The 27,647-nt window shown below is 35.1% G+C and overlaps 1 protein-coding gene across 1 annotated transcript in view; it reads left to right on the forward strand.

The window, feature by feature from the left end:
- The window catches only part of frmd4bb (FERM domain containing 4Bb), a 41,342-nt gene extending 14,941 nt beyond the window's left edge, over window positions 1–26,401 (forward strand). The window contains exons 8-23 of the mRNA XM_073823476.1: window positions 1,137–1,220; window positions 2,123–2,188; window positions 2,374–2,431; window positions 3,641–3,727; window positions 10,087–10,163; window positions 11,248–11,386; window positions 14,154–14,292; window positions 14,594–14,727; window positions 16,105–16,221; window positions 16,828–17,056; window positions 17,312–17,368; window positions 17,632–17,743; window positions 17,899–18,063; window positions 18,247–19,028; window positions 19,804–19,939; window positions 21,994–26,401. Coding sequence (XP_073679577.1) covers window positions 1,137–1,220; window positions 2,123–2,188; window positions 2,374–2,431; window positions 3,641–3,727; window positions 10,087–10,163; window positions 11,248–11,386; window positions 14,154–14,292; window positions 14,594–14,727; window positions 16,105–16,221; window positions 16,828–17,056; window positions 17,312–17,368; window positions 17,632–17,743; window positions 17,899–18,063; window positions 18,247–19,028; window positions 19,804–19,939; window positions 21,994–22,084 — 2,473 coding nt within the window. The 3' untranslated portion in view covers window positions 22,085–26,401. The remainder of the gene's footprint in view (window positions 1–1,136; window positions 1,221–2,122; window positions 2,189–2,373; window positions 2,432–3,640; window positions 3,728–10,086; window positions 10,164–11,247; window positions 11,387–14,153; window positions 14,293–14,593; window positions 14,728–16,104; window positions 16,222–16,827; window positions 17,057–17,311; window positions 17,369–17,631; window positions 17,744–17,898; window positions 18,064–18,246; window positions 19,029–19,803; window positions 19,940–21,993) is intronic.
- The last annotated feature ends 1,246 nt before the right edge of the window (window positions 26,402–27,647 follow it).

Consider the following 27,647-nt stretch of genomic DNA (forward strand, 5'->3'; position numbering starts at 1 on the left):
TACTGACCTGAATAAGATATCTCACAAAATATATGTTTACATTTAGTCCACAAGAGAAAATAATAGTTGAATTTATAAAAATGACCCTGATCAAAAGTTTACATACACTTGATTCTTAATACTGTGTTGTTACCTGAATGATCCACAGCTGTGTGTTTTTGTTTAGTGATAGTTGTTCATGAGTCCCTTGTTTGTCCTGAACAGTTATACCGACTGCTGTTCTTCAGAAAAATCCTTTTGGGTCCCACAGATTATTTGGTTTTTCAGCACTTTTGTGTATTTGAACCCTTTTGAACACTGACTGTATGATTTTGAGATCCATCTTTTCACACTGAGGACAACTGAGGGACTCAAATGCAACTATTACAGAAGGTTCAAACGCTCACTGATGCTCCAGAAGGAAAAACCAGGCATTTAGAGCTGAGGTTGAAAACTTTTTGAATTTGAAGATCAGGGTCAATTTAACTTGTTTCGTCTTCTGGAAAACATGTAAGTATCTTCGGTAGCTTCTGAAGGGCAGTACTAAATGAAAAAATATATGATATTTAGGCAAAATAAGAAAAATGTACACATCATTCGGTTTAAAAGTTTTCACCCCCTGGCTCTTAATGCATCGTGTTTTCTTCTGAAGCATCGGTGAGCGTTTGAACTTTTTGTAATAGTTGCATATGAGTCAACAAAAAACACAGCTGTGGATCATTCAGGTAACAACACAGTATTAAGAATCAAGAGTATGTAAACTTTTGAACAGGGTAATTTTTATAAATTCAACTGTTATTTTCTCATGTGGACTTTATGTGCACATCTTTTATGTGAAGTGTCTTATTCAGGTCAGTACTAAATAAACACTATCATAATTTAGCAGATTCTGAAGTGTGGGGGGGGGGGTGTAAACTTTTGACCTCAACAGCATCTGTATGCAAAAGTATTTATTTATTGTCTAATTAATCATTCTATAAAAAACATAATGAACATTGTTAGATGCCTGCACCCTATTACTTGTCCAATTATGAATCAGTGTATGTTACAGTACGTCATGTGATAATGTGGTTATGTAACTTGAATCGTTATGCTACTGTAAAAACGTCAGTCGTTAAAACTCGCCGCATGTTGAAGTGTATTTGTGTTGTTTTTAGTGATGAAAACACCATAGCAGATCTGAAGAAGCTTCCAGCATTGCCCACTAAAGTCCTGAAGGAGCATCCATCTCTAGCATACTGGTAAAACATGTTTTTATACAACTATTTGAATAGAAAACGCCTGTGTAACATAATAAGATTCAGATTTAGTCATTTTTACGTTGAATCCCAATAATTTAAAATTTAAATTTAGTAAAAAATATATATTTTTTTATTATAAAGTGAATTGTTATAATTATTATATACATTTTATTCAGCAAGGATGCATCAAATTGATTAAAGATGACAGTAAAGAAATGTTTTGAAAAATTAAGCCTGTTTTCATTATTATTGATAATATATATGTTTCTTGATCAGCAAATCAGCGTATTATGATTTCTGAAGGATCATGTGACACTGAAGATTGGAGAATTGATGCTAAAAATTCAGCTTTAAATCAGAAAAATAAATTAAATTTAACAATATATTTAAATAGAAAACAGGTATTTTAAATTGTAATAATATTTCAGAATTTTTTCTGTAAAATAAATGCAGCCTTGGTAAACCTAAGCATTAAAATTGTGTACCGTAATCTGTATACTTTCTGAATATGAGTCCTAATGTCTTACATTACTTATTTTGCTTCTCATGAAAAAGTGTCTTGTTTTTATGAGTTTTAAATATATTATGAATTATAGTACCTATATGTATATTATACCTTTTAAAAAAAAAATGTGTCTCTGATATGTTGTTCTCACAGTCTAAAGCTGTTTAATTACTGCCAGCACTGATGTGTCATTTAAGGCAGCGGCAAAAACAGCCGTGAGATTTACATTGAGAGCCGATGAGTCAGTGATGCTGAAGCTGCATTTATAACCCTTTATGAGAGCTTTATGGCTGATGATCTGTGCTCTGCTGTCTTTATGCTGATGCGCTGAGGTTTGAGGGAGGCTTGGGAAATATGTCCTCTGTGGAGCGGGTTTCATCATCTTTCTCTTTTGCAGCGAGGAGCGTGTGATTGAGCACTACAAGCTGTTGAAAGGACTCTCCAGAGGACAGGCCATTGTGCAGTGAGTATTGGAAAAACAATGATTGGCCTCAAGGGGACGGCCCATTGGGGAACAACTGATTTATGATTGGCTGCTTAAATCATTCAAGCACACACCTCAGGCCTGATGTGTGCTGATACATACTTAAGGTGCTGTTAAACATCAATCCTAAGCAAACATGTAAGTGATGATTACGTCTGTTTCAGGTATTTGACACTGGTGGAGTCACTGCCCACATATGGAGTGCATTATTATGAAGTAAAGGTAAAAGCTATCCATAGATCGATTGCTGTACCCCCTTATGTGTCACCACTGAACTTTTTAATAATAATAATTTAATGTATATTAATTTCAGTATGTAAAATATCTATATCTAGCATTCCTATCTAACATTTCTAATATTTCTATATCTAAATCTCTGAAATCTAACATTTCTTTATCTAACATTTCTAATATTTCTATATCTAAAATCTATCTAACATTTCTTTATCTAACATTTCTACATCTAACATTTGTAAATCTAACATATCTATATCTTAAATTTCTATATCTAACATTTCTAATATTTCTATATCTAACATTTCTATACCTAACATTTTTATTTCTAACATATATATCTAACCTTTCTAACATTTCTATATCTAACATATCTATCTAGCATTTCTAACATATATATATATATATATATATATATATATATCTAACATTTCTACATCTAACATTTCTACATCTAACATTTCTACATCTAACATTTCTACATCTAACATTTCTATAACTGACATATTTATCTAACAATTCTAAATGTAACATCTATGTAACATTTATATTTATAATGTTTCTATATCTAACATCTAACATTTCTATATCTAATGTTTCAATATCTAACATGTTTTATTTTAAATAATAAAAACGTTTTTCTTTTTATGGTTTTATTTTTAGTTAACTAATATGTAATAACCCTGCTTCAGAGATGCCAAAAATGCTTAAAATAATAATAAAAAAGAAAGAATTAATAAATTAATTTATTGTTTGTTAAAGTAAATTCATTACGTGGGAGTTTTTGTGCCTTTTTTGTGTCATTTTAAGGATTATGGGATTTCAGTCATTTTTGTTACTTTTAGTGGCATCTTGCCCCAAGCACTTAATTTCTGTTCGGGGATCTTACATAATTTTTTAGCTTTGACTAAATCCATTTGGCTTCAATTTTGAAATATCTCGGGTTACATTTTCTCATAAGGTGACATTTCAAGGTAATTACATAAATAACTACTGAGTAATATTAATTAACGCATTTATATGGAATTAGGTTTAGGGTTTGGTTTAGGGTTTGTTGTTGTAATTATGCATACTTTACTGCTATTGCTATGTGTACCTACGTCACTAAAATAAAATAAATATTTAGTAAGTAAAGATGCTTCCAGTCACTCAGGATGTTGATGTGTAACTAATAGAAAGGTCTTTCTTGTCTGGCAGGATAAACAAGGTATTCCATGGTGGCTGGGCATCAGCTATAAAGGCATAGGACAGTATGATCAACAAGATAAAGTAAAACCTCGAAAGGTACGTTCTGTTTTCCTGTCTATGTGCATTGGAGTACATATCTGTTATATAAACAGAATCATGAGTCATTGTACGCAGCTCAGTGTATCCTGTGAAATGAGGCTTACATTTCCCCAGATGAGACTTACAGCATGTCAGCACTTGCTCTCATAGTTTATTTGCACTTGAGGCTATGATGATATAGACATGAAATGTAACATTCAACACGTATAGTCTACATTACGTAAAACAGTGTGCTGATGTAACACACAGGAAAGAAAAACAACTGTTGTGCACTGTAAAAATATCAGCTTTTACTGTAAAAAAACATACTAGCAACATTTTAGGTTTTACGGATTTAATTTAAATTCACATTTAAAAAATTGTATTTCATTAACTAACATAATGCTAATATACTAACCTATTATTTAATATTTATCAATATATTAAAATATTAAATCAATATATTAAATAATCTATTATTTAATTTTTTTTTTGGAAACTGATATTTTTTTCAGGATTCTATGATCAATAAAAGGTTAAAAAGAGCAGCGTTTATTTAAAATAGAAAGGTTTTCTAATAAAATACACTACTGTTCAAAAGTTTGGGGTCACTAAATTTTTATTCTTTCTTTTTTTTGAAAGAAGTTAATACTTTTATTCACCAAGGGTTTGTTTTTATGTATTTTAAAGTATATTAAAAAAACAACAACATTATTTTATATTGTAATAACATTTTGCAATATTACTGTTTTTTTTCTGCATTCTTGATCAAATAAATGCAGCCTTGATGAGCATAAGAGACTTCTTTAAAAAACATTACAAGTCTTACTGATCCCACACTTTTGAGCGGCAGTGTAACTGACGAAAAAACAAAAACAAAGAAACATAATTATTTCAATGAAAAAAAAAAACATCAAATGTAACAGTTTTTCACTGTAAATTGTACGTTCTTTTTCACTTATTAAAAAAAAACAAAAAACAAAAACAACAACAACAACAACTGCGTTTTACTGTAAAATTAGATGAAATGTCCAAGTCAGTTTTTTAAGGTATGAAGTAGGGAAACTTACTGTTAACCAATTAATAGGTTTTTACTGTAGCATTTTACAGCCTTCCACTGTTAAAATCATTTTATAGTGTACCTGCGTGCAATGTGAATATTTGATATATTAAATATACAATATTAATTGGATACATACAATATTACATTTTTTCCTTTCCTCTGGATTCCATGTCTTTCCCCTGGACTTAGTTTTAATGATTAAATTACATTTTATTAATAAAAAAACATTTAATAAATTACCGACAATTTATTAAAAATTAACAAAAATTAAATGTTTAGGACCCAGTTTTTCTCCAACTTTATTTTTACCAAGTGTGTTTTATGTTTTTATTTTTTACATTTTCTGGTTTTATTTAATTTTAATAATCAAAAAGCATGTTAAATCAATTTAATTCATTAAAAACAATGTAAGAATGTATTCAATTTGTACATAATAGGGCCAAAAATAGGGCCCTGTGAAATATTTTTCAAATGTATAAATGTATTTTCAGAGATCTGTTTTGTATATTTTTCTGTTAATCAAACAAAGTCATAAAACATTACCAATGTAATTAATATTTTCAGCAAGTGAAAATAAACTTTAAATAAACTTTCTTTTTGGCAAACAAAGAGCTGTACAACAGAGGTTAACACTAATTACACTGCAAAAAAATTGTTTCTTGTTTCCAGCCAAAATATCTAAAAAGTCTTAAATCAAGAAGGATTTTCTAAACAAGTAAAAATTGTCTTGTTTTCAGAAAAAAATAGTCAAAATTAAGTGAGTTTTTGCTTAGAACAAGCAAAATAATCTGCCAATGGGGTAAGCAAAAAAAATCTTATTTCAGAAACAGAAAACAAGATGTAAATGTAAGTGTAAGATTATTTAATTGTTTCAACCAAAAACGCACTTAATTTTGACTTTTTTTTTCTGAAAACAAGACAATTTTTACGTGTCTAGAAAATCCTTCATCATTTAAGAATTTTTTTATATTTTGGCTGGAAACAAGACAAAAAAATCTATGTAAAAACATATTTTTTGCAGTGTAATATTAGTGTTAGTATTACTCTGAGAAGCACATTCTGTATAGTAATGTATTTTTGTCACAATTTCTTCAAGTTAAACCAAACTTTTACTTTGACTGGATGCTGAAAAGCAGTGTTACCAATTTGAAAAGATTATTTTTTAACAGAAAACAAGATTATTTTTCTTACCCCATTGGCAGATTCTTTTAATTGTTTCAAACAAAAACGCACTTAATTTTGACTTGGTTTTTTTTTTTAATTTTTACTCGTCTAGAAAATCCTTCTTGATTTAAGAATTTTTAGATATTTTGGCTGGAAACAAGCATTTTTACAGTGTAATATTAGTTCATTCTGTATAGTAATATATTTTTGTCACAATTTATTCAAGTTAAACCAAACTTTTACTTTGACTGGATGCTGTGAAGCAGTGTTGCCAAGTCTGCAGATTTAACACAGAATTGGGCTAGTTTTACAGACCTTGTGCATCAGAGAAACAAGTCTGCAGCCATTTGTTAACAAAAGTTCGAAGTGGATGTTCATAGACAGGGAAGATTTTAAAACAAATTTGTACAACATTATCTTCACACTTTGGAAATTCAAAAACAGGAAAAAAGTCAAAATTAAGTGAGTTTTTTGCTTAGAACAAGCTAAATAATCTGCCAATGGGGTAAGAAAAAAATCTTACTTCAAATAGAAAACAAGATTACTTTTCTTACCCCATTGGCAGATTATTTTAATTGTTTCAAGCAAAACCGTATTTAATTTTGACTTGTTTTTTCTGAAGTTTTACTCCTGTAGAAAATCCTTCTAGATATTTTGGCTGGAAACAAGACAAAAAAATCTAAGTAAGAAAAGTATTTTTTGCAGTGCAATATTAGTGTTAGTATTACATTGAGAAGTGCATTCTATATAGTAATGCATTTTTGTCACAATTTCATCAAATTAAACCAAACTTATTTTGACTGGATGCTGTGAAGCAGTGTTGCCAAGTCTGCAGATTTAACACGGAATTGGGCTAGTTTTACAGACCTTTTGCATCAGAGAAACAAATCTGCTGCCATTTTTTTAACAAAAGATGGAAGTGGATGTTAGTAGACAGGGAAGATTTTAAAACAAATTCGTACAGCCTTACCTTCACATTTTGGAATTCAAAAACAGAAAGACACAAGACAACAAGCACATGCTGAAAAGGGGTAGAGCCACATAAGGTCTACATTGTTGCATTATTATTATTTTTTTATCCACAGGTTAAAGCATTATTTTGATGTAGGGGACAGTTATGAAAAAAAACAAAAATGGTTTTGAGCTACTTTGGGCTGGTTTTGTATCGCAGACCTGGCAACCCTATGGTAAAGACCTTTGAGTTTCTGTGTGTTTCTGATGGTAGTTTTTCTCGAATAAAACAGTAAAATACTCATGAAGTGGCACTCAGAGCAGCTCTGGAGATGAAGTTTGTGTGGTCATGGTTCATGTTTTTACAATAGTGGGACTGCAGAGGCTGAAAACAGTAAACTCCATTTCTGCAGTTCAGTTCAGTTCTAGACGAGTAAAAGTTATTGTCTTGTTTTCAGAAAAAAAACAAGTCAAAATTAAGTGAGTTTTTGCTTAGAACAAGCTAAATAATCTGCCAGTGGGGTAAGCAAAAAAATCTTATTTCAAACAGAAAACAAGATTATTTTTCTTACCCCATTGGCAGATTATTTTAATTGTTTCAAACAAAAATGCACTTAATTCTGATTTATCTAAAAGTTCTTAAATCAAGAAGGATTTTCTAGACATTTTGACTGGAAACAAAACAGGAAATCTAAGTAAGAAAAGCATTTTTTTTTCAGTGTAATATTAGTGTTAGTGTTACATTGAGAAGTGCATTCTGTATAGTAATGTATTTTTGTCACAATTTCTTCAAGTTAAACTAAACTTTTACTTTGACTGGAATGCTGTGAAGCAGTGTTGCCAAGTCTGCAGATTTAACACAGAATTGGGCTAGTTTTTTTTTAAGCCTGCAGTCATTTGTTAACTAAAGTTTGAAGTGAATGTCAGTAGACAGGAAAGAGTTTGAAACAAATTCGTACCTTCACACTTTGGAAATTCAAAAACAGGAAGACACAAGACAACAAGCACATGCTGAAAAGGGACAGAGCTACATAAGGTCTACACTGTCACATTATTTTTTTAGTCCACAGGTTAAAGCATTATTTTGATGTAGGGGACAGTTTTTGAAAAAAAACAAAAAACGTTTTTGAGCTACTTTAGGCTAGTTTTGTTTCGCAGACCTGGCAACCCTATGGTAAAGACCTTTGAGTTTCTCTGTGTATCTGTCAGTGGTTTTACTCCAATAAAACATTAAAATGCTCATGAAGTGGCTCTCAGAGCAGCTCTGGAGATGAAGTTTGTGTATTGTGCATGCATCCTGTCCTTAGTGGGATTGTAAAGGCTGAAAACCGTAAACTCCATTTGACATAGCGAAACTTCTAGTGCCCGAAAATCATCGTAGAGAGATTGTGGCTATAATATTACACAGTTTTAAACAATACATCACAAACACATGGGATTATGAACCGAACAACTGCTTTAGGATTTTTCATCTGGGCTAGAACAGGTGGAGCAGTGACCTAGCCTGAGTGAGAGCGATCCACCCTGGGTTTAGTTGAGTTTCAAAGCAGGGAGGAGAGCCTGATGCTCTGGTATCTGACTGATGTCATGAGCAGCAAGGCTGGGCCAAGACTGCGTGCCTGAGCTCCTGTAGGAAACCTGATGAGACAAGTCAGGAACCGCGAGTAAAGACGACTTCAGCAGAGTAGACGATAACATAATGAAGAAGCTCAGGATTTGATTAACATCGTTTAACCTTCCGAACCACCGGTAAGAGGCTCTAAAAGCTGGATAATTCGATTTCACACATGAAGTCTTGAGAGAGTTTGTTCTTGTCGGTAACTTGCAGACGCCTCTGCTGAAATGTTGTGATAGTGTAAGTGTTTATACTGTATTTTATCATGTTTAGACATTTTTTTTCTTTAGCAGCTTTAAACCTAATGGCCCGGTTTCACAGACAAGGTTTAAGCCTAGTCCTAGACTAAAATGTAAGTCTGAGCTGTTTGAACTGAAAGAAACTTGCACTGACTGATCTTAAAATATATCGGTGTCTATGTTTTGTCTCAAGATGCACACCAGTAATGTTTTTTTCTAAGCATGTTTATAAAAATTACTTAAATATCCTAATTGAACTATCTGCTAATCCTGGCTTAGTCTAAGCCCTGTTGTGAAACCGGGCCATAATGTTTAATTGTACACTGCAATAAAAGGCTTGTCTTACTTAATATTTTTTGTATTGTTTCTAGTAAAAATATCAAAAAAAATTCTTAAATTGAGATTAATTTACTAAATAAGCAAAATGACGCAAGATATTTATCTAGTAAACGCATCCCAGTTTAAGAATTTTTTGATATTTTGACTAGAAACAAGACAAAAATATTAAGTTTGACAAATCTTTTTTGCAGTGTAGAATAACCATAAAAAATAGGCTTATTGTTCAATGTCTAAATTAAAGTATCTTTCAAAGGTTTGGGGTAAAAAAATTATTAAGAAGAAGTATTAAAGAAATTAGAACTTCTTATTCGGTAAGGATGCATTAAATTGATCAAAAGTGACTAAAGATTCCTATTATAAATATAAATATAAAGCAGCGCAACTGTTTTCAACATTGACATTAATAATAATGTTTCTTGAGCAGCAAATCAGCATATTAGAATGATATTTGAGCATCATGTGAATTCAGCTTTGACTTACAAAAATAAATTATATTTTAAAATAAATTGACTTCGAAAACAGTTATTTTAAATTGCAAAAATATTTCAGAATTTTACACTTTTACTGTATTTTTGATTACATAAATGCAGCCTTGGTGAACATAAGAGACCTAATTTAAAAATGTTTTCATAATTATATAAATCTTTCCAATCCCAAACTTTTGAATGACAGCAATATGCATATTCAATATGACTGAATCAATTTAAATATGAATGCATTTTTAATAACAGTTTTAATATTTCACTCAAAAATGAAAATTCATTGTAGTTAACCATTATGTCATTCTTATATGCTGTACAGACAATTTGCTAAAATCATAAGTGAATATAATTGTTGTGGTTACATGCAGTACAGCAGCGGTTGCCAGGTTGACATGTAGTGAGTCATTTTGCAGTGAGGTGTAGTCAGTGAAGCATCTGAACATAATGTGAGCTCTAGAGATCAGCCCATCTGTTTGAACAAGTGAAACTATCTCTCACATGTTGTTCTTTTTTTTTCGCATTAGCTCTTCCAGTGGAAGCAGTTGGAGAACTTGTACTTCAGAGAGAAGAAGTTTGCTGTGGAGGTGAATGACCCTCACAGGTGAGGAGAAATCTTGGATATCTCTGTGTGTGTGAGTTTTAGAGTTGGTTTCCACCTTATATAAAGTACTGTTCAATAGTTTGTGGTCGGGAAGAATTTTTAATGTTGAAAGAAGTGTCTTCTGCTCACTAAGGCTGCATTTGTTTAAGCAAAAAACAATAATATTGTGAAATATTATTCTAATTTAATTTAAAATAACTCTTATATTTAAATATATTTAAAATGTAGTTTCTTTTTGTGATTTAGAGCTGAATACTCTAAATCTCCAGTCTTTAGTGTCACATGATCCTTAAGAAATCATTATAATATTCTGCGTTTAAAGCGGTTGTGCTGCTTCATATTATTGTGGAAACCATCATTTTTTTTCAGTGTTTTTCTATTCTTTGATGAATGGAAAGTTCCAAAGAACAACATTTATTTCTGAAACAATGAATTTACTTTTTGTTTTTTATGTATCCTTGTTAATTTATTGTAACCCTGCTGAATAAAAGTATTAATTTATTAAAAAGAAAATCGTACTGACCCCAAACCTTTGGAATGGCAGTTTAAATCTATTGCTCTCAAATCCTAAATCTTAAATATGTTAATATAAATGAACAATGAATTTAAAATTGTTTAATATATGTGACCCTGGACCACAATATTTGTAGCAATATCCAAAAATGCATTGTATGGGTCAAAATTATCGATTTTTCTTTGCCAAAAATCATAAGGGATATTAAGTAAAGATCATGTTCCATAAAGAACATTTTTAAATACATGTATCTCAGCCAAATATTGTCCTATCCTAACAATCCATACATCAATGGAACACTATTTATTGAGCTTTTAGATGATGTATTAATTTCAAATATTTAAAAAAAAAAGACCCTTATGACTGTTTTTTGGTCCAGGGTCACATATAATATTTTAGACGTGATTAATCATGATTAATTGATTTAACAGATTAGTAACTCTGAAAATATGTCTTATTATGCAATGTATTAGTCGCTATTTTCTACAGAGTGTGAATGTGAGTGTTTTTTTCAGTTTCCTCTGTGAATGTGTTCCTGTGACCATGCTGTGTGTGTGTGTCTGCATGCAGGCGAACAGTGACTAAACGCACGTTTGGCCAGACAGGGCTGGTGATCCACACTTGGTATGCCAGTCACTCATTGATCAAAACCATCTGGGTCATGGCCATCAGCCAACACCAGTTCTACCTGAACAGAAAACAGAGCAAAGTAAGTCACCGTACTTTACACACAAGACTGATGTATAAGTACATATAAGTTTATAAGTACAGATTCATATGGATTGATGATATTCAAAACCAAAAAGGTACATCAGGTGTTACACCATTCCAGAATTATGAAACATTTCCTGTTCTTAATAACAGTCACTCTACACCCACTGTCTTCTGGCAGAGCAGAGGTGTGTGTGTGTTTCATAAATATTCATGCTTTCAGGTTGTATCCTTTTTCATCTAGAACAAAAATCTGGAATTGTCAAAAACAAACACTTCTGTAACCCACAGAAAAAAGGGGTAAAATGAATTTAACCCCTTAAGTGCCACCGGTGGGCCAGTTGACGCTCTTTTGTTTGTGCACACCAGGTTTTTCAGCAAGTTTGATGATGTGGATCATTTAAATGCCTATATAAGTAGATTTTATAGGGTTAACCGACGACACCAGCCCCGAGTTCCTACACCTCCGGCGACCGGAGATACGGACCCCCAAACTTCAAATTAGACCGGCTTTAACTCGGCCAAAACGCGGACAATCTCCACTAAATTTGGATCAGTGTTAGGCCTCTGGCAGTCCTACCCGACGGCACCCGCCCCAAGTCACTGCTCCCCCAGGGGCCCGACATACAGACCCCCTAGTTTCAGGGACCAAATCCCTGAGCCCTCTTCGACCCTCTTCGACCCATCCTGAGTCCCTACTCCCCCGGGGGCCAAAGATAGAGCCCCCCAAAGTCCAAAACTACAAATTTTGAATCAAGCCCAAACTGCACCAAGCTCAGGGTAAAAATTAGACCTCTGGGATAGACCTACCCAACAACACCTTTCCTGAGTCCCTACACCTCTGGAGACCGGAGATACGGACCCCGAGAGATACAGACCCCCAAACTTCAAACCTTTTTGTCCCCGAAAAGCGTTCATCAACAACATCATCGATGTAGATTTTGAACGCTTAAAAGGTGGTCCCAATTTGAACTGCTATAGAACGCCAACTCCAAGGCTTAGAGACTCCAAACTCAGGTCAATCGTAGATCTCTACGGCTCCTATCCGATGACACCTGCCCCGAGTTCCTACACCTCCGGGGACTGGAGATACGGACCCCAAAACTTCAAACTTTTTGTCCCCGAAAAGCATTCATCAACAACATCATTGACGTAGATTTTGAATGCTTAAAAGGTAGTCCAAATTTGAACCGCTATAGAACGCCAACTCCGAAGTTTAGAGACTCCAAACTCAAGACCTCCAAGTCTTCTATCCAAAGACACCTGCCCCAAGTCCCTACTCCTCCGGAAACTGGAGATACGGACCCCCAAACTTCAAACTTTTTATCCCAGAAAAGTGTTCATCAACAACATAATCAACATGGATTTTGAATGCTTAAAATGTTGTCCAAATTTAAATCGCTATAAAATGCCAACAATAGGGCCTAGAGACGCCAACCTTGGGTCTCTTGTAGACCTCCACGGCTCCTATCCGACGACACCTGCCCCGAGTTCCTACACCTCCGGTACTGGAGATATGGACCCCCAAACTTCAAACTTTTTGTTCCCGAAAAGCTTTTAACAACAACATCATCGACAAAGATTTTGAACACTTAAAAGGTGGTCCAACTTTGAACCACTATAGAACACCAACGCGGGGCCTAGAGATGCCAAACTCAGGTGAATCGCAGACCTCCACAGCTCCTATCTGACAACACCTGCCCGAGTACCTACACCTCCGGGGACTGAAGATACGGACCCCCAAACTTTAAACTTTTTGTCCCCGAAAAGCGTTCATCAAAAACATCATCTACGTAGATTTTGAATGCTTAAAAGTTGGTTCTAATTTGAACCACTATAGAACGCCAACACCGGGGCCTAGAGACGCCGATCTCGGGTCACTCGTAGAGCTCCAATGCTCCTACCCGACTACACCTGCCCCAAGTCCCTACACCTCCAGGGACCGGAGATACAGACCCCCAAACTTCTAATTTTTTTGCCCCCGAAAAGCAGAGGTGAGGCCAAGTCATTGATTTGCAAGTCACAAGTAAGTCTCGAGTCTTTGCATTCAAGTCTCGAGTCACGTCCCGAGTCAAGACAGACAAGTCTCAAGTCAAGTCCTAAGTCAAGATGGGCAAGTCCAAGTCGAGTTGCAAGTCCTCGACTTTAAGCTTCAAGTCCTAAACAAGTCATAGTGCTTTTTGTCCAAATTATTGTCTCTGTATTAATTACTACAGTAAATTCAAAGTCAATAATAGTCTATAGTTGGTATAATTATAAAAGATAGGCTATAATAATTAGTGGTGTTTCATTGAGGAATTAATCATTGTTTGTGAACAAATATAGGCCTAATTGAGTGAATAATTTATTTTAAGTGCACTGTTTTTTTAGAAGGTAGGCCATAAAGACTTGCCGAGTCAAAGGGTTCAAGTCCAAGTCAAGTCTCGAGTCATTGCTGTCAAAATCTAAGTTGAGTCGCAAGTCTTCTTTGATTATGTCAAGTCAAATCACAAGTCATCAAATTTGAGACTCAAGTCCGAGTCAAGTCTCAAGTCATGCGACTCGAGTCCACAACTCTGCCGAAAAGTGTTTATCAACAACATCATCAACGTAGATTTTAAACACTTAAAAGGTGGTCCAACTTTGAACCGCTATAGAACGCCAACGCCGGGGCCTAGAGACTCCAAACAGGTTGATCGTAGACCTCCACGGCTCCTATCCGATGACACATGCCCTGAGTCCCTACACCTCCCTAATATATTCATATTTTTTCTATCAATTAACAGGCAAAAATCACCACAGCAAGAAGTTTAGGAGACATCGCGGCTGACCTGACAGAGAACGGAGCCTCAAAGATGAGCAAACTTAGCGCAGGAGTGAAAAATCAGCTTATCATGGCCAGTAACGGAAGTCTGGTTTCAACAGGTACATGAGCTCTGATCCTCAGAATAGTTCAGCAGTATTTGATAGTTGAGTCAGCCTTTGTTTATTCACATGTCAACATACATCCACAGATATCCGTTCACATACAGTATTTAGCGTTAATGAGCTGCTCAGATGGCTTCTTTTCCTTTAATTTGTGTTGCTTCCTCTCAAGCCTTTATAATTCCTTTAGAATTGTAGGCCTAACAAAATGTCATTGAAGTTCATTGTACTTTAAATAGTCGTTACGGGAGCTTTTTTTATTACCTGTCATAATGAATGCATGCATTATTTTATTTCACAGGTTCAGCTGACTCTGAAATGAACGACGACCAGAAAAAAGAGAAACTTGCCGAGCTGAGAAAGAAAGAGAGAGAGATCCAGGATGTACTATGCCAAAAGCTGACAGAGCTGAAGGAAATATGCCTGCGAGAAGCTGTAAGTGCAAACAACTGAACTATTTTTTACTTTTTGGCTGTTATGATCATGTGTTATGATGAGAATGAACTTACACTGCTGTTCAAAAGATCAGTAAGTGTTTAATGTTTTTGTAAAAGAAGTCTTTTCTTCTCATCAAGGCTGCGTTTATTTGATTAAAAATACAGAAAAATACAGAAATATTATTGCAATTTAAAATAGTGGTTTTCTATTTTAATATAGTTTAAAGTAGAATTTTTACCTGTGATACAAAGCTGAATTTTGAGCATCATTACTCCATTCCAAATCATTATAATATGCTGATTTATTATTAATGTTGGAAACAATTCTGCTGCTTAATATTTATTTTGGAACCTGTGATACTTTTTTTCAGGATTCTTTGATGACTAAAACATTACATTTATTTAAAATAGACATAAAATAAAATATTAAAATATTAATTTCCTTGTTTAAAACAAATTAATTTATTTTATTCAGAGAGGATGTTAAATTTACAAAAAGTGATAGTAAAGACTTATTATTGTTAGAAAAGATTTCTATTTTGAATAAATGCTGTACTTTTTTTACTTTTTATTCATCAAAAAATCCTGAAAAAAGTATCACAGGTTCCAAAAGAATATTAAGCGCACAACTGTTTCCAACATTGGTGATAAATCAGCATATTAGAATGATTTCTGAAGGACACTAAAGACTGGAGTAATGATGAAGAAAAATCAGCTTTGCTTCACAGAAAAAAATAAAAAAAAATAAAAAAAAATAATATATATATATATAAAACTCTCATTTTAAATTGCAATAATATTTCATAATATTACTTTTTTCCTCTATTTTTGATCAAATAAATGCAACTTTTGAATGTCAGCATTTATTTTAGACAAATCTTGTTTGATTGTATTTTTCTTTTTAAAGAAATTAATATTTTTATGCAGCAGAGATGCATTAAATCGGTAGAAAGTGATAGTAAAGACATGTATAATGTTATATTTCAATGCATCATTTTCTATTTTCTTTCTTTCTATTATTCATAATACAATGATTTATTCCAATGCTATCAAAGGAATAAATTACATTTCTAAATATATTACAATAAAAACAGTTCTTTTAAATTGTAATAATTTTTACTATAATAAAAATCTTAAAGACCCCAAACATTTGATGTGATTTGAATGCGATTTTGCATCTCACATTTTCATTATTCTCATTATATATCAAATTTTTTGCCATTGCATTAATGAGAATGAAATCATATTGGCCCTAATTTCATTTTCTTTATGCAAATTATTTATTATTTTTGTCTTCTAATCTAGAGGTGAAATATGACCTACGCATGTTCTTCGTGTCTTTCACCCATTTACAGCATGTTTTATCTGTTTTCAGGAACTCACTGGCAAACTCCCAAAAGAGTATCCTCTCATCAAAGGCGAAACCCCTCCTCATGTTCGGAGGAGAGTGGGGACGGCCTTCAAATTGGATGACCTTTTCCCATATAATGAGGTTAGTGTGAAACACTGCCACACAACAATGCTGCCAAGTAGAGAACTGAATAATATATCAGACACTGGGGGTTTGGCTCTATTGCTATGAGGCTGTCCTGAGCTGGTCATATGCCAACAAGCCATTTTTAGCTCACGTGTGTCAGTATGTCGAATGACTGATCTTCCTCTAGCATTCGTCCATTATCACCTGTAGGATTGTAGCTGCCAAATAATCTGGCCTTGTATTGGAGATCAGTCTTGAAAAACAGCCACTTGTTTTGGACAAAGAATTCTGCTTATCGATTGGTGGTTTCAACCACAGATTTTAATCGAGAACAAACCTAGGATATGTTTGTTTTAGGTTGTGGTCTTAAAGACCAAATGAGATCATGAAGGGACCAAATGAAATCATTTTATGGGTTATGATTCATCTGTATTAGCTTTGAGGCAATGTACATGCTATTATACTTGGAAAAGTTGACATTTTGTGCATTTTGGAAAATAGACAACAGATATTGATGACGCTTTTCACTTGTACCGACAGGCATGTTTACATTTGTAGACAGATTTATGAATAGAATACAAAATAGTCGACATTGTTTTGAATAACAATTTTTCTTCCCAGGATCCATACCTCAGAAATTTGGAGAGCCGCTTTGCGTTGCAGCAGAAAATCGTGGAGGCGGCCAAGAAGCTCGCTGCTGAGCCTGACATCTCTAAATTAGTGAGGAAAAAAAGGAGGAGGAACTGTCTGGATGCCATGCAAAAGCTGCAGGAGATCGAAGATGAAATGAACCAATACAGACTGAAGAAAGGACAAAAACCCACACAGAGAGCTTCTGTGATCATAGCCGGTATGTCAGATGTTTGCTGAAGTGGCTCATCGCAGGTCAAGGACACCCTGTCAATTATAAAAACAACTAGTTTTATTTAGTGAATATACATATGTTACATTAGGCTATGTGTTGATTTAGTGTGATTAATTATGAAAATAGGGCATAATCAATCAAATTACAATATATGCAATTGATTAATTTGATTAATCAATAATCATGAATTAATTCATGTAGTGTTTCATTAATATAACATAGTTTCTCTATCTTCCATAGATGAACTGGCTCAGTCTGAGTGCAGCTCCCTGTGTGATAGTCTTCCTCTTGATGACGGTAATGACATCAATTATGAAACCACTATCAGCTCTCTGCTTATGTAATTAAGATTTATTGCAACTCACTACCTCACTTACAGTGCTTCTCCCACAGCATTGTTCCCTAATGTAGGCACTGAGTCATGCACATTAACACACTCATAATAGATCATTTATCATGCAGAACCACCAATGAATTTATATAGTGTTATTTGAACTGGATGCAATCAAATGTAGCAGAGCAGAAAACACAGCAGTCAAAAACCATATTTGTGTCTTCAGAAGATGATGGCCAGAGGCCGCGTTCCCGCTCCGTCCAGTGTTCCCCGTGTCTCAGTCCACCTCTGTCAGTGTCCTCAACCAGCGACACACACCACGACAGAGCTCTTAACAGGTGTGAACATTTTTTTGTCTTTTGATTTCTGGGTAAAACATTATGCAGACATGTTCTTGACAGGTTTCATAAGATTCAACATCTGAGCTTTCGGTTTAGCCATCACTGAACATTGCTCTTTTAACAGAAGTGTTCTTTTGTCTGTTTGAATTCAGATTAGATCATGAGGTTCAAGGGCCAGGACATTATTACACTCCCCGAGAGGTGTTCTCTGCCCAAAGCAGTCCCTGTAAAACTTTACCCAGAATGCCGAAGGACCCCCGCAGCTTACCACAAACCCCTGTCATGCCCCGTAACGCCTACAGCAGCAGCCAACTCAGGTGAGTTGACTTGGTCCATTAAAACCACTCAAAAAAATCTCTCACAACCACCGACAACACCCTAGAATTGTGGTGGCGATGCAATGCAAACACAGTTTCATTAAAAAAGTTAAAAGTCTTGATAGTTTTGTGCCTTTATGTTTCTAATTGTTTATTCAGTGCACTATTTATTGTGTTCTGTAGGTCGGAAGGACACATCCGTGCTTTCCGGCATCGCAGTGGCAGTTTGGAGTCCCAGTCGCAACTTCACTCTCACTGCGCAAACAAGTCTGCCTTCCCGCTGTCTCCCTCCCGTCGTAGCAACAGCACTGAGGTGTTGGACGATTGCTCGTCCTATAACAGCATGTCCAGCATGGACTACTGCCTCCCCTGCTCAGCCACTCCTCCTTACCGCACACTGGATTCGCAATCTCACGACTACCGGCTCCACCGCAAAGTGGAGATCTACGGCAATACGGGAAGCATGCCCAACTTGGTCCCTCAAAACTCCAGCTGTTACGGCTACCAGCAGAATCACTACAACCCGTCTGCATACTACATGACTGGTTATCCCGGCTACGATTATGAGCCTTGTTCTAATGGAGCTTATGTTTATGAGAGTGAACTCGAGGGTCACTATAACATCAACCCCACTTACCCAGCACATGGTTACCAGGGTCGTAGTCGGAACAGGCATTATGGAATAGAGGGGTCGGATAATTTGTCACAGAATCCATATGCCACCGTGAGGCCCCCTAGAGGAAGACAGGGACCCTTAAATGAAGTGTTGACAAAGAACATGTACAAGGCTTTGGTGGCAGAGCATTTGAAGGGCTGGTACAATCGCAGTGCTGGGCACAGGGACCCAGGTACATATCAGCTGGTGTACACCTACAAATATGATCGAGGTTCTCAGCACAGTCTGGGCTACCAGACACTGCCTGCACCCTTCAGCCACTCAAGTCGGACCAACTCATTCTCCTCAGGTAAGTACAGTTCATCAAACATACACTGCAGACTAAAAATCAATCATATGGGCAATAAATTGCCCGGTTCTGGTGCAGGGCCACACTAAGCAGTTGTTGGGCTTAGTACAAACCATTCATCATGAGCTCCTTGGCTGAAATAGTGTTCTCAAGTGATCTGGATCCTTCTTGATCCAGTCAGGGCTACCCTCAAGCCAAAAGTTCCAGTTGTCCCCTGTTTTTGGTGGCCCTGTTCTAGTATGACCAAAATGATTACTTACAAACTCAAAAACTCAACTGACAAAATGCCAAGTCCTGGCGGTCTGGATCACCTTTAAGCCGAATGGTCCAGTTGCCCCCCTTTTTGGTGGCCCTGTTCTAGTATGTTTGAAACGATTACTTCTAAACTCAAGAACTCAACTGCAAAATGATATCAGTGCCACTGTAGGCAATTGTTGGGACCAGTATAAATCATTATTTATGGGCCCCTTGGCTGAAATAATGTTCCCAAGTTGCCTAGATCCTTCTCAATCCAGTCAGTGGTGGCCCTGTTTTAGTATAACTGAGCCAATTACTTCCAAACTCAACAGACAAAATGCCAAGTTCTGGTACAGGGCCACAGTAAGCAATTTTGGGCCAAACCATTCATCATAGGCCCATGAATTAGAGTGGTCCAGGCCACTTTGACTTGGGCCAGTTAGTAGAATATCAAAACTGGATTATCAAAATAAAGCTTACACTTTTAATGACATTTAATTTAACATTACTTACCATATCAACCTCTCTTCCTCACAAGTGTCATCTACTGCCAGTGGAGGGGGAAACTGGCAAAATCATTTAGCCGTGGGTCTGACTGACAGTGAACTACCAGACGGTCCTTTGAGTGCTGGGGCTTACAGTCCTTCATACAGTCGCAGTCCTACACACAACAGGTGAGTTTAAAAAAAAAAACAGTTCTTTTGAAGACCTGTGTGAGGCTACTTTGGACAAGACACACAAACCAGCCATTTAGGTGTATTCACAATAGTTATATTCATCAGTTCATTGCATTTTGATATGCATATGTGTTTATGGATGCTGGATTAGGCACTCCATGCTGAATATCTTCAAACTCAGCCTCTACCTAGTGCAGGTTTATCAAGTCCTGCTCCTGAAGGACCATCTTCTTATAGAGTTAAGCTTTAACCTGCTAAAACACACCCGCCTGGAAGATTTTAGTAATTCTGACACTTTGAGTAACAGGTTCAGGTGTTTTTAATTAGCGCTAAAGCTAAGCTCTACAGGTTTGTGGTCTTCCAGGACCAGGAAGGACCAGGACGTTTCTGTGACTTTTGACTGGCGTTCTGCAGGTGACTTCACTGTGAATGTCAAATTCAATCTGAGACAAATTACAATGAGGCTTTAGAGACTGTTATGTCATAATGGCTTAAGGCAAGAAATGTCCATTCCTGCTCCTGGAGGGTGTTCAGCTTCAAAACACCCACCTGGAAGTTTCAAGTGTTTCTCAAGACCTTGATGAACTGGTTCAGGTGTGTTTAATTAGAGCTGGAACTAAATTCAGGATAATGGCCCTCCAGGAAAAGGATTTGACACCCTGGCTCAAGGCACTAGGTAACAGCTAATGTTTACAACATGTTGTGTTTTGACCTCCAGACATTAATGGTAAGGCTTCTATCTTAACTGAGGTCTGCTGTATCAGTATTAGGTCATAGTGAAGTAATTTTGTGTATTAGTTTCCAGTTGTTGCACTTAAAAAAAAAATCAAACAATTTAAAACAAAAAGTAAAACAAAGAGATCAAACAAATAATGCAAACAAAATAAAATAAAAATGATCAGACAAAATAAAACAATAAAACAGTAGGAGATTGAACAAATAATGCAAAACATAATGAAAAATAAGAACAAAAACTGATCAAACAAAATAAAACAAATAATGAAACAGACAAATATCAAACAAATAATACAAATGAAATGGAAAGTAAAACAAAAAAATTATTAAAAAAAAGAATGAAACAAATGATAAAACTGAAAGAGATTAAACAAATAATGCAAACAAAGTGAAAAATTAAAACAAAAATGTATTAAACCAAATGAATAATAAAGACAAATATCAAACAAATAAAAATAAATACAATAAAATAAACAAATAATAAAAAATATAACAAACAAAATAAAACGAATAGTAAAACAGAAGGAGATCAAACAAATAATGCAAACAAAGTAATCAAACAAAATAAAACAATAAAAAGGAAGGATATCAAACAAATAATGCAAACAAAATAAAAAAATAAGAACAAAAACTGATCAAACAAAATAAAACAAATGATAAAACAGAAAAAGATCAAACAAATAATGCAAATGAAATGGAAAATAAAACTTGATCAAACTAAATAAAACAAAGAGATCAAACAAATAATGCAAAAAAAAAAAAAAAAAAAAAATGATAAAACAGAGATCAAACAATGTAAACGATGTGTAAGATTAAAACAAAAAAAAATTATTAAACCAAATGAATAATAAAGACAAATATCAAACAAACAAAAAATGAATAAAATATAAACAGGAGATCAACAACAAGCAATAAACAAAAAAATAAATAAAAGCAAAGACATAAAACAAACAAAACAAATAAAAGCAAAAAGAGATCAAACTAAACAAATAATACAAACAAAAAGAGTTTTAAAAAAGTGCACAATGTGGATGGTACATATCTGGATTACCAAAAAGTCTGTCCAATTTTGGGGCTGGTTTTTCTACAAGCAAAATGGTTTAAAACTGCTGTAGATTTTTAGGATAAGAAAATCAGACCAAACTGCAGTGTTTGTAAGATGTTTCATTTAGGGTTTAAAATCCCCTTCACAATGGTCCTCAAGCTTTGTGGTTTCTTTCCATGGTACTTTCAATTTATTCCCATTATTATGACAACCTCAACTGCAAAAACTGTTGCCATGATTTAATGTTTGCATTTTCTTATATTGCTTTTAGCAGGTTCCCATCAGAAAGCGCCACCTCTCACACATCAGAGCCGGGAGAGGTGTTCGGTGCCATGGCCAGCTGTTCTGACTCAGACCATTGAAGAGCACACGAGGACAGGTCATCTTTCACTGATATGATTTTATTTCGTACACGTCAGAGACTGACACTGACAGTACTGATTTAAAGCTCTTGCTATGCTCTCTTTAAACTTTGAGCTTTATAGACCAGTGAAACAATGAAAGAGATTTATGCTTCTTACAAGATGACCTCAATGTCTAGGATGGGAATGAAATGTCTTTTTGGAATTCTCTTACTGGAATATTCAATTCCGCATGTCAGTCCCGTCACAGAGCACACGCTGATACCGCAGCAACACGACTGCTGTATTCACCATCTTCTGGAGGACCAAAAGACATACCGGCACAACAGAAAGCAGAATGGAAACAGAAGCACCTTACAGACAGATGTGGACAACATGGACCTAATTCTCTCTTGTGCCTCAGAATGGGATGTGTTTCAGAGAACAAGCTGAATTAAATGCCTATAGAGCATCTGTGTTTATGCTCAATGGTGAGAAAAACCAACCAAACAAGATGTGCGCACTTATAGTGAATGTCATTTCATAGAGGACTTTCTGAGAGAGTGAAGAACTTAGCCATATCACCTTTTGGACCTTTTTTACGTTGTCTTATGCAGAACCGTGAAAGATTTTAACTTCATCTCAAAACACTGCAAGAACTAAATAATGTAAATATTATGACTGAGTGGCTGTTTTTAATTTATTGAGCTGTCCGTGCTTGTAGAAGTTTGATTGTGTACCATTACGACAAGTGAGTGGTTTGCTTGCTTGATACTGTACATATTTTGTCCTGCACAAATTCAGTTAGAACAGCACTTGATTGAAGTAAAGCTTGGCGAGACTCTGGATAATCCAGACGTTAGTTGTTCTGCTTTATGAAAAAAACAAACAAACAAAAAAACGCATCAGCACGACATTTTGTGCTTAAAGAAAACTGTAAGAATGTTGTTAGTATTCTTAAAGAAATGTTTCGGTTCATGCAGGTTGAGCTGTAGGACCGCATCTGAAGAATGCTGTCGGTTAGTACATCATTTGCTCGTTCCTCTGTTTGTTTCAGTGCTCTGCGTGTCCAAACACACACGTGTGCACAGCTGCACTTACAATGGAAATATAGCCAAAATGTTACTCAAGAACAAGAGCTTGTATCTTTGTTAAAGTGCCCCTATTATGCCATTTTAAGGTTCCTGATATTGTTTTAGGTGTCTCCTACAAGGTTTTTCCTGCATGCAAGGTTAAACAATGCTTTTGTTAAGTCAAAATATGCATTATTATCACCTTCCAGTGATTCTCAAAGGATTCGTTCAAAGCAGTTCAAAGCAGGGTTGCCAGGTTTTCACAACAAAGTATCCCAATTGCATTTTGAGGGGAGTCCCCCCAGTAAAAAGCAAGTTTCGGAGGGTAAAATACATGTTTTTTGGCGGGGTTCCCCTGGGAAAATTAGCATTCCAAGGGCTAAATATTACGTGACCGCGGACATGAAAAATAACCTGCTGCAACAACGCTAAAGTAGCCCAATTCCATGGGAAAACCTTGCACTTGGCAACACTGGTTCAAAAAATTCAGTCTCTCTAAACTCCACCTTTCTGTGAGTCTACTCTGCTCTGATTAGTCAGATGGCCCAGTCTGTTTGTGATTGGACTATTGCGTACAGCTAGTGTCAAAAACCATACACACATTGTCATAGTTTCGTATACTGAACGCTCGATAGGAGATACCAGATAGCACACGTATGTCTGCAAGATGTCTGTTAAAGATCTCTTGATCTGGAAAGCATCTGCTGTGTAGAAACGTCTGGCAGACGTCTGTAAGATGCATACATTCTAAATCATAAACATCTCAAAGACATCTAATAGACATTTATTTGACATCTGATAGGAAACGTCCAATAGATGAATTGCAAATGAGCAAACTACATCTAGTAGATGTCTTGCAGATGAAAATGCAGATGTCCAATTGACGTCTCTCTGAGACATCTTTCAAGAGCTAGCGTTTTGTAAATCTCCTGTTGAACTCCCCGAGATGTTTGAGACGTGTTTGAAGTGTTTGCAGGTCAAGTTGTTTGTGGCTGGTCAACATAGAACGTAATAGGAATTATGCAAATGTGTCAAACCGTAATGTGCAGCCGTCACAAAAAAGGGATTCGAATTACTAATGACTCATTTAGGGAGTTTTTTTTTGGGAGACGATAACTTTATTTAGACACTGCATGAAAGGCAACATTAGAAATGGCACAATAGGGGCACTTTAATAGGAACCCTGGGTATTAAGACTTGTATGGCTTAATAAAACATAAATGTTACTTACTGACATATGTAGCAGAAAACCTATGAAAGACGTACATTATTTAAAAAGAATCCACATTGTTTTAAACATATTTTGGACTATGGGGGGACACATTATTTCTTTGACATCAAATGGTTGCACTCTGTGAGCTACTGACGCTACCTGTTGCTATTTTTACCGCGAAGTCAAAGGGCAACAAGAGAAGCAAAGTTTTTCCTTTTTCAATAAGAAGAGAAGAATAGGAGAAATAAAACTTCCTAAAGACCTGCGTCTTTGTTCTCTTAACTTCAGCCTTGAGGCTTTTAGTAGGCCACAACTACTGAAAAAGCTTACAAATAGCAGAGACAAGAAACGCTAGATGCCATCCTGGCAGGATGTGAACATGTAGACGCTTGTCATGACACTGCAGCCACTGAAAGAGTTTCTCAGCATTGATTTCACTTGATATCCAGGGCATTCAGACTCCTTGTGGGGAAAATCGATGTTACGGCATTTGGTTTAAGTCTACGCTTTTATCCATCACCACCTGTTAGCTCTTTCAGTAGCTGTGGTCATCATATCAGTTTTATTTTTTGATTTGAATTGCTGTAAAAATAGCAACAGATAGCACTAGTAGCTCACCGAGCGCAACCATTTCATGTCATAATGGCACCACCCATAGTCCAAAATATGTATAAAACGATGTGGATTTTTTAAACAACTTAATTCTTTCATGGGTTTTCTACTACATATTTCAGTATGAGACATAATTTATGTTATATTAAGCCATACCCAGAATTCCCTTTAAAGCACATGTTAATTCTTAGAAAAATATGTTTAAGCTGTAAAGTTGTAGTGAAATAAAATATAAATATTAGATGACAAATAAAGAAAAATGTGAATGTATAAGTGTCTAAAAATGTTGAAATGTCTCAAATAAGTTCAAGTAAAGCACTAAAATTAGAAAAAAAAATCAGAAAATTGAAATAAATTAAAACTAAATAGAATAAAAATGACAAAGCATGAGACAAAATGAAAATATAATATATAAATGGCTAATTCAAAATACAAAAACTTTACTAATATATAATTGGTTAGGAGCTGAATATAACTTTTTTCACAAATGAAAAGTTGTATGTGTTAATATTGTTTAACGAACCTAAGCTTAAATGAACTAAACAATAACCTGACATCATGTATTATGTAATAATGTATTGCTCATTGTTAGTATTAGGTAATGCATTACCTAATACTAAGTAATTATTATAAAGTGTCACTGCGGTTTTTAGCCACTAATCATTTGTTTATCTCTTACTTTTGTAAGTTTTGTGGATATACTTTCAAATTTTGGAATATTTTTTGTGCATTTTATCCCTGATTCATATTTACTCTATTTCAAAAGATTAAAAAAATTTTTTTTTAAAGAAGTTTCTAATAAAATCAAGGCTGTTTATTTGATTAAAAAATACAGAAAAAAGTAATATTGTGAAATATTAAAATAAAATAAAAAATCACCAGAAATCATTCTAATATGCTGATTTATTATTATCATCAATGTTGAAAACAGTTGTGCTGCTTGATATTTTCTTGGAAACTGATACTTTTTTCAGAATTCTTTGATTAATAAGTTAAAAAGTACAGCATTTATTTAAAACAGAAATATTTAAACTTTTAAATGGCAGTTCATCCATTGTAAGTTATTATTATTTTGCATATATAACATTGAGACAATTTTTAGCCGTCACAGATCAAACTCAACCTGTATTAAGCCTGAAACATTCCTTTAAGCCTCATGAACGAAATGCCCATGTGCCATGTAGGAACACAGATCTCCTGCTTTGAATGTCAATCTGATGTACAGATTGTATTTCCTGTATTGTCTGTATTTGTGGCTTAGAAGCATGTGATGTAAAAGCACACGTTTTAGAAAGTCGTTTGGTGTTTTTTAAAGTGTACGGTTTGAATGTGAACACTGACCCAGCACACCTTTCAGTGGAAACCATGAACGATTCATTCCTTCAAAAAATAGTCTCTCAATTTCCAGCGGGATGTCAATAAAAACGAGGTGTGTATTCAGTTGCAACGTCTTTTTATTGTCTCATATTAGATTATCTCTGTAGTTGCCTTTTGATTCATAAAGACAAGAGCTGACAGGAAGTGTTCGGACACGTCTGCGCGGCTGTGTAACGCTCCCTCTAGGACAGGGAGGAAAAGTGAATCATAGAGTATGACAGGCATTTGCTTACATTGGACATTATCTAAGATGCTTTTGCAAGGACGCTTAATCCGGCAACCTTTTTATTATTCATTCTGGTTTGACAGCCGTACAAGCTTTCACTTGCTAATAGTTTATGCTGCCATACCAACCGTATTGTTTGTACGCAGCAAGTTGATTTGCTGCACGGTTGGTAATGCAATTATCTCAACAGTCTTTTTGCTATAGGAGTCTTGCTCTAACAGGAATCTCTGCCTTGTTAGCTCTTGAACACTCACTGTGTTGCGGTACAAGGCCCAGTTTATGTGGTGGATTGCATGACTTCCCATGCAGTGCAGCTATTTCATTGAGTAATAAAACTAATCACCAGCCTCACCGCAAAAATCTAAGACATGCAGCCTGAGATGCACTGGGATACCAAGAAAGAGGCTTTGAATCTGTGTTTTTACTCAAGTCTTTTTTTATACTCAGCATCAGTGTCACATGATGCTTCAGAAATCCTTCTAATATGGTGAACTGATGCTCGGTTATTCTTGGTGCTTAGTTATTAATAATAATTCAGTGTTAAAAGCAGTTTTGGTAGAGAAGTGTGTTTAGTGTCTTGCAAACCAATGTGTGTAGTATTTTGCAAAAAGTGTGAGGCTGAGAATGTGCTTATAGTTGTGTAGATTTGGGCTGAGGCTTTGCTCCTTGGGTGTCAGGTTTAATTTTAGTGTGTAAGCAATCATAAAAAACAATTTTTGAATTTGCAGATCAGGGTAAATTTGACTTATTTTGTCTTCTGGGAAACATGTAAGTACCTTCTATAGCTTCTGAAGGACAGTACTAAATGAAAAAAATAAGATATTTAGGCAAAAAGAAAAAGGTACACATCTTCATTTTGTTCAAAAGTTTTCACCCCTGGCTCTTAATGCGTTGTTTACTTCTGGAGCATCAGTGAGCGTTTGAACCTTCTGTAATAGTTGCATATGAGTCCCTCAGTTGTCCTCAGTGTGAAAAGATGGATCTCAAAATCACACAGTCATTGTTGGAAAGAGTACAAATACACCAAAATGCTGAAAAACCAACAAAATTGTGGGACCTGAAGGATTTAGTTTAACTTCCTCA

The sequence above is a fragment of the Garra rufa genome, chromosome 18 (genome assembly GCF_049309525.1).
Source record: "Garra rufa chromosome 18, GarRuf1.0, whole genome shotgun sequence".
Taxonomy (NCBI): Eukaryota; Metazoa; Chordata; class Actinopteri; order Cypriniformes; family Cyprinidae; genus Garra; species Garra rufa.